Here is a 7,892-nt window from a genome sequence, read left to right as displayed (position 1 = left end):
TATTTTAATGAGCCTCAGGCTGATGTCACCATTACACCCATGATTGTATATCCCCATCAAGTGCTAAAATGAATGTGGAATATAACATGAAGTTGCTTTATACAGTGACTATACAAAGGTGTCAAAATGATGACATACTCTGGAAAAAAAGCAGGCAGATGATGCAATGGCAAAATAAAAACATTAAGGTGAAACTAAGGGAATAATTATGGTTCATAAAAAACCAGCACTGCCAAGTAACACTTGGTGATGATAACTACTTGCATGTACTCTGCACAGCTCACCTGCAGCAATGGATGTGCAAAGGCTTAACTTGTGCACCTTAAAACATGCAGTGCAAGCAAGGGAGCAAACCAGCCTATTCTACTTACCAAAAATTTGGGAGGAGAGAAAGAGGATTTTCTTCAAATTATACAGTTGCCCAGCACTGAATTAGCTATGTTTAGCTGTGGATTAATAGCAGGATGTTCAACACTGAGGATAACCCCTAGAAAAAGATGAAATTCAGTATTTATTTTACCTGAGAGCTGAGGCAATGAACTTGGGATAAACAGCTGAATGCAAGGACAACCTGTTCTAGTCACCTCTGTAAGAACTAGAGACATCAAAAAAATGATTTATGAGATATCTGTACTAATTAGCTTTGCAACTCACAGACAATTTCAGTGGAACTCTTTCACTGTTATTTAACGAAACCAAGAGTCTTAAACATGGGCAGAAAAACAAATATGGATTGACTAAGAAGAAAGTTAAACCAGCACTGAATGTCTCAGCTCCACTTATTAACTTCATCACCAAAAGACATGGCTAGGCCTGCACTGAGTCAGAAAATGTGTGAAAAGAGGTTCCTCAGTTGAACATGTCCACAGAACTTCATTAACTCTCCTTCTGATCCCAGAACAGTAGGATCTAAGCCAATATATTCTGCAACAATTTCCTTCCCAGCTAGTGCAGGCAGACTCTGCCACGTGCACTCCAGGATGCTGGTGAAAAATTTCTTCATAACAGAGAAATAATGGTAATACTGGGCTACCTTTTTTCTTTTTCCTTTAATACCTGCATTTTATGTGACTACAGAGTTTTCAAACAGCTATATCATAACAGTCTGTCGCAAGCGCATTGGGTGTTTCAGTTTGCCAGACCTGTCATAATAAATTAATTACAGGATGTTGCAGAAGTGGCTGAGTTCCAGCAGCATCTTGCACAGTTTAATATAGACCTATTTCCCCATTTCGATGTATTTGTGGTTAGATAAATCCTCAGAAAATTTACAGCTGCTACACACTAGTTTATTACGCTCCCTGCCTTTGTAGATGATATAAATGCAACAAAAATTTGAAGTCTGCTCAGAGCATAGATTTTACTGATACTGCTTCACCGGTGTGGAAACATTTTTTTCTGCTAAAAATGGCATCTACAGTTTCTGATGATTGTTTGCATTTGAGCATTACACAGGACTTGTAAACTTGCTTGTAACAGCCAAACATAGTGAAAATTCATTTGGCTTGACAAAGTCCTCACAAACAATCAGGTGGACAAAGTTTTATATGAAATGCAGAGCTGACATCTTCATCTATGACTGTAAGAGAGAAAATGTTTTCCCAGCCTTTAAAGTTAGCACACACTAATTGCAGCTATGATGTTGTGGTTCAAAGCCTGTTCCTTGCTGATTTCGCCAGAGTACAGGAGTCCATCTACTCTGAGCAGCTCGCAGGACTGAGACTCTACATGAACATCCCAGTGCTGGTAAACAAACCCTTCTGAAGGGGAGGGCAGCAAGCAACCTGCATACAACAGATGAACAAAAGACAAAACTCTTGTCAAAACTACTGTGAGCAGAACACATCTACACATAAGAAAGTGATCATAGATGTTAATTAAATGTTCGAAATGAGCATTAAATGTTTGAAAGAGCAGCTTGATTCTTGAAGTTCCAATCTCTGCTGCAGCTCTTTTGCACCAGATGAAGAGGTTGGAGAGGACTGAATCAAGGCAGAGGTGCCTATCGCAACAGACAACTATAAAGGTGTCTCCTGAAAACCTGTACCAGAAATAAGGGAATAAAAGTTTCATCTGTCCTAAAAGCTCTGCGATTCACAGACTATGTGGAACTTTATAGGCTGTAGCTCAGAGAACACCAGAAAGCTAAGAGTTGGAGAGACACAGAATGTTATTCATAGGTTCTGAGAGTTCATCCAGAAAGTTTCGGTGAATGGCACAAAACAAATGTTTTAAAAAGTGAAGTGGTTAAATATCTGAATTTCTGAAGTCTAAAAAACATGACTGAAGCAACCAAAGCTCTGCTATAATACACCTACACGCTATCTTCTGTTCCTTCTTCTTAAGTTCCAATTTCTAATTGCCACATTTTTGCAAGTCTCCCCCAACCAGCAGCTTTCTTCTCAAGTTGCTTATTTCCCTCTCTCAGACCTCCTCTTGTTTCTATTCCCTACATGCAGCAGTTTTGCTCCTAAAGCACATAAGCTAAACTCCAATCAATAAACCCCCTTGAACTAACACAGTATATTTTTCAAGTGCAGGTGTACATCTATAAGTTAATTTGTCTGAAATATTTTTGACAGAATGCAAAAGAAAAAAACCCTTGAGTACCAACAGGAATCTTCCTGGCTTCCCTCCACTAGTCAGAAAATACTTCTATCCCCTCCCAATTTCCACATCCATAAAATAGGTTGCACTGCATACATACTAATTTCATACGTGCTAGAAAAGGATCATTAAAAAAACCCATCACTCTTTGTGTTTACCAAACAAGTGTTTTTGCTCTAGTCTGTTACCGCCTTAAATGAAGTATTTCCTATTCACCTGAGTAATTAGAGCAGAAGGATGTAGTGAATGAAGTGCCTCATTACCAAGTTTGCATCCATGGTCCCTGCAGAATGACTACCATGCCGGCTATTTTTCATAGCTGTCTGCTTTTGCTTGCAATGGGCCATTGTTAACCCTAAATGATCCTGACATTCAATTCTCCGTCAGACAATTGCGTCCAGCCGGCAGATTTAGTTCACTAGTCAACAGAGACTTTCGGTTGTCATGTTCCTCTGTACTCTCATTAGCCCTTGTTTGACTGTGATCCATCCCCTACTGCCTTCTGAATTAAGTGATGCTACAAATACACTTATTATGCCTTATGATGTCTGTTTATCAAATTATTTTAAGGAAAAAATGAAATGCAATTTGATGGCTATTGGGAAACATGAAAAACGGCCACACATTTTCTTCTGCCTTGCTGATTTACACACAGCTCTCAATATCTCTGCCCTATCATAAATACATAATAGCAACTCTATGGTGTAACCACACACACAAAACCTACAAACACCAGAACAATGAAAGACCCATGATGCTGCTATCATGAGGCAGCTATAAATATCTAATATTCACACTTTTTAAAGCAACATTTTATCTGGTTTGTTCCAGCAATGAAGTCGAGTCAATGAACACCTTCTAAGGAGTCTCACAGAGACTTTTATAATTCTTGCATTTTAATTCACACATCAGGGCTCAGGGAGCAATTTTGCAGGACACTCATAATGCTTCATCTAATGAAAAAGGATAATTTTCAGTAGGAAATATGAATCCTTCTGGAATTCTTTCTTCCACTTAAATTTAAGTCCTGTAAGGTCTTAGGCAATATTCAGCAAATGTACATAATATTCACTGTAAAGTGATTTTAGAAAATATGTAGATTGCATTAAAACAGAAACAAGAAGTATTATATAAAGTTGTAAAATTAAAAACTTCTTTTTAAACCATTACACTAATCTAAAGTGTTTAAAAGTTCTATCCTTTTTTCTTGTAAATTTAAAATCCCAACAGCAATGTCTGAAGAATAAAGACTCTACTAATACCAAAAAGCAGTTCTTCTGAAAATGAATGTATCAGCTGTATTTCTGAACAAAAGGTAAAAAACTGTCTTTGCCATTGTGCCACGCTCATAATTTGTTAAATAGATTTTAGGGTGAATGCTCTAATTTTAATACTGAGAGATCATAGACTTTTTAAAAATTCAGATATTTTTGTTTCTTTTCTGTTAAAAGAATGGAGAAAACTAGCACCACAGTGACACTGTGTATAAAGAAAAAGAAATCTCTAACCAACCATGTAGTAAGGAAAAAAAATTATAGAAGCAAAACAAAAACTATTGCAATTGCAAGAAAGCATTATGAGAAGTTTATTTTCAACTCCTGCATTTTCATGTTTGGCTCTTATCTGATTCCTTCTGCTTAATTGTTATTTGGAACTGTGCCTTGGAAGACACTACTGCAGCCTCTCCTCTCAATTTGGAAAGTGTGGCAAAGCAGCTCTATTCAGCTTCAGAGCAGTGAACATAATTGGAGCCCTAGTTCGCAAGCATGAAAGGAGGTGCTGTGCCTTTGATTAGAACTACCATCTCTCTGTGGTGTTTATCTGAAGTGTTATTTCTGTCTTCAGTGTCGACAATGGCAAATTAACATTTTACAATGCTTTCCAATGAGCTCCCAGATCTTGGCTACTGCTCAGCTCTCCTTGACGTGGAGCCTGATGTCACACTCTGCCCTTGTTTTAAACATGACCCAGGACATTTTAAGAAATGCAAGATGTCAAGATTTTTCCCCTTTATAAAATCTCTAAATGTCACATGTCACACAGGATGATGAACTGGAACACACTGCAGGAACATATGATGTGAAGAGCCTTGACAGAATCAGGCAGCCCCAGGACTGAGGTAATTTTACACCACCTCTGACTGGGGAAAGAGACATTACCAAGTTTCCAGTACACATATGCAAGCCCCATTTAGGACAGGGCTCCATGCACATACTCTAGGCAGAGCAAAGTTAGGACTGCTGGCAAACAACAACTATCAGTGGGATGAAAAGAGAGGATTTGCTGCTGTGCTTTACTGGAAAGAAAAAAAGTTTATAGATTTTTCTGGCTTCAAAACATGTGCAAAGAAGATATTACAATATACAGCAACTAGTTCTCTGCATCTGGGTGCATTTCACGCATCAGTGCCCAGCATTGTTATTTTCACTTCTTTTTTTAATGGAATCAAGTGCCCTGTCTACTAAATAAGGGCTTTCTAATTTTATGTTATTTATTGCTTCAGAGGGGGAGGGGAAAGAATTTCCTAACAGAGTAAAAATAAACTGGACATCATCAGCTAGAAAAAATACCAACACTAACTGATAGAAAGTGTTTTATTTAATATAAAATATAAATTATTTAACACCATAGACAATTTGTGAAGCTATTAGTAAAAGTTCACAAAATAATACTCAAGTAAAAAAATAGATTAATGATGCTTACAAGTAAATAAGGATTAAAAATGAAACAAACAGCATAGTTGGATACGAAATATTTCATTCAGACAAAAGAAAGTATATTTGGCAACCCTGCTGTCAAAGCAGCCAGGAACTCTGACAAAACTGCAATGAATCTTTACCATGTGCAGCACACCTCATTTGAAAAATACAACTGCCTGGAATTTGCAACACTAATTAATTTTGATAAGAACAAGTAGTCCTACTGAAGACAGTGTAGTTGCATAGGTAGTTACTCCACAATTCCCTTCAGAGCTGCAAAATGCAGTCCAAACAGGTATTTGATGCCAGGAAAATATTTTTTGAAATCTTGTGTTTACAGGTACGCCTTAATGTCATTGCTCCTTTGGTATTTTACCATTATGAACAGTCTTCTATTTTACTTACAGCACAATTAAAAATGCTAATTTAATAACTTACCTAGTGGTTGGGCTTGTTTTGCTCTGGATCACACTTTTTCACTTGATTCTTGGCTCCCAATGGATTGACCTACAGCCTACATAAATGCCTAAGTGACAGTTTAATCAGATATCAAATTAGGAAACATTGCATTTGACAGTTTCAGTTCTTTTCCAGTCCAGTGAGGAGCTGAGCCTCCAAGTTCTGTTGATTTCAAGGAACCCAGGGCAAAAGTCATCCAAAACAGGTTTGCACCATTGATAAGTCACAACTGGTACCATTTTGCATATTTAAGTATTTTAATTTCTTTGTTGGTTGTTAATCCTAGAAGAGAGATCATAATTAGAGCCTTTAACGCGTGTAATGAACATTGCCCCAGTATTCAGAAATAAATTATGCCTCTGCGTCATGGCATTCGGGCTCAAAGGCAATATTTGTCCTTCCATTTGTACTTAAGTTCAAGCCTCTCGCTGCCTTTTTCTTCCTCTTCTTCAATTCCACATCACCACGGGATGTAGGTTCGTTTTCAACACCATTAGTTGTAACTGATGACAGAGGAGTATCGACACTCATTAAGTTGTGCTGATTTTCTCTCTCATTCCTTTGTATCCTTTTCTTCTTTTTCTTTGTACCTCTAGAGGAAGGTGGATATAAAAAGAGTAAAAGAAACACAAAGTTAGCCCAAATTTAGAGCTTTTTCCACCTACAGATGATGTGTTAGAGCAATTGTCTGCCTGTCCTCTTGAGCACAATGCTGAAACAACTACAAAAACTACTGTTTCACAGCAGAACAAAGACAGAAAAACCATGAAGACAAAATATGAGACCACTCCACTAGACTACTTTTTATCATAGCATTGCTTTGAAAAAAACTGCTCATGATCTTAAAAACCTGCTCGTCTTGATCAATAGACAACAGATGAAATTAAAAAATACAAATTACCAGTTTCCTCCCCTCATAAAAGCAATTGCACTTGGGTATTTTTTCACTTTCCTAAGCTCAGCTAAAATACTTACAATTAAGGAGAGATTCCTCATTTATTTACGCAACAATAATAAGACAGGCAGTCAAAGTGCATAAAATTAGTTTTTCCATTTTAATTTACCTGAACGAGGACAGAGTCAGAAATCACTTTAATGTCTATTTATGCCTATCAGCCTTCGTACAGTGCCAAAAGGTTCAGACAAGCTCCTGTATCCCAGCAGGGATTATGCAGATGTTGCACTACTTCTACCATGAATTCCCACTCTTGGCAGAAGTTGTAACTTTATTTAACTATAAATACGTAACAATATTTCGACTCCAACCTTTCAAAGAAAGGTACTGTCTTTATTCAAAATTCATATTGTGCCTAGCACAAAAGGGTCTTGGTTTATGACCTGAACTGTTCAATGCTGCTGAAGCACATCGGCAAATGGATGAATCAAGACTGGAGACTGTAATGTGTGTCTTTTCCACAAAAATGGTGTTACAAGTGCTGCACAGTTGATGATACTGTCCTAATGTAATCAGATTTTATAGATGAATATATTTACACATCAGCCTTGCTAATGAACTAATGAATACTTGCCTGTAGTTGGAACTTTTTTTACGCTAAACTGTATACATACATATATACATACTGTAACATACATAACATAAAATGTATGCTATGAATATGTGTATTGCTGAAGCTCTAGTACTGCAACATCCTAAGGAAAAGGTTAGGGAGTTTAAGACCCTCTGTGTTAGGACCCCTAGAACAATTTCAGGGATACTGCTGTATGAAGAAACTAGGGTACAAAGTCACAACTATTCACTGTTATAAGTAGCAAGGAACCAAACCCAGTGTTCAGCTGGGTCTTGTGTAAATTTGCAGAGCACTACCTAGGGCAGCTCCAGAAAAACACACAATGGGAACATGCCTAAGGACATATTGGCTCTGCTGACAAGTAGCAGCTAATCATTAATATTTGAAGGCTAAGGTTACTATACCATTTCAACTATAAAGCTACTCTAATTTTGAGTAGCAGTTTTCATCCTTTTATTATTTGAACATCAGATGTGACGATGTATCAAAATTTAGAGCAAAATCACTTAGCATTATTTCTCTATTTCTTCCAGAGTTTGCAGAAGACATGTCAACTGCTTGGCTAAGATCAAGGTCTACTACTTTCTTGTATAAAATT

General features: G+C 37.3%; 1 protein-coding gene across 4 annotated transcripts in view; it reads right to left on the bottom strand.

The window, feature by feature from the left end:
• Positions 1-5,187: 5,187 nt before the first annotated feature.
• Positions 5,188-7,892, bottom strand: part of AHI1 (Abelson helper integration site 1) — a 91,883-nt gene continuing 89,178 nt past the window's right edge. For all 4 annotated transcript variants that reach the window (XM_033056446.1, XM_033056447.1, XM_033056448.1 and 1 more), the window contains exon 25: positions 5,188-6,357. In XM_033056446.1, the coding sequence (XP_032912337.1) occupies positions 6,117-6,357 (241 nt within the window). In that variant the 3' untranslated portion in view covers positions 5,188-6,116. The remainder of the gene's footprint in view (positions 6,358-7,892) is intronic.

This window comes from Catharus ustulatus, chromosome 3 (assembly GCF_009819885.2).
Source record: "Catharus ustulatus isolate bCatUst1 chromosome 3, bCatUst1.pri.v2, whole genome shotgun sequence".
Classification (NCBI taxonomy): domain Eukaryota; kingdom Metazoa; phylum Chordata; class Aves; order Passeriformes; family Turdidae; genus Catharus; species Catharus ustulatus.
Note: the sequence above shows the minus strand (reverse complement) of the source record. Positions and strands in the feature narration are given on the sequence as shown.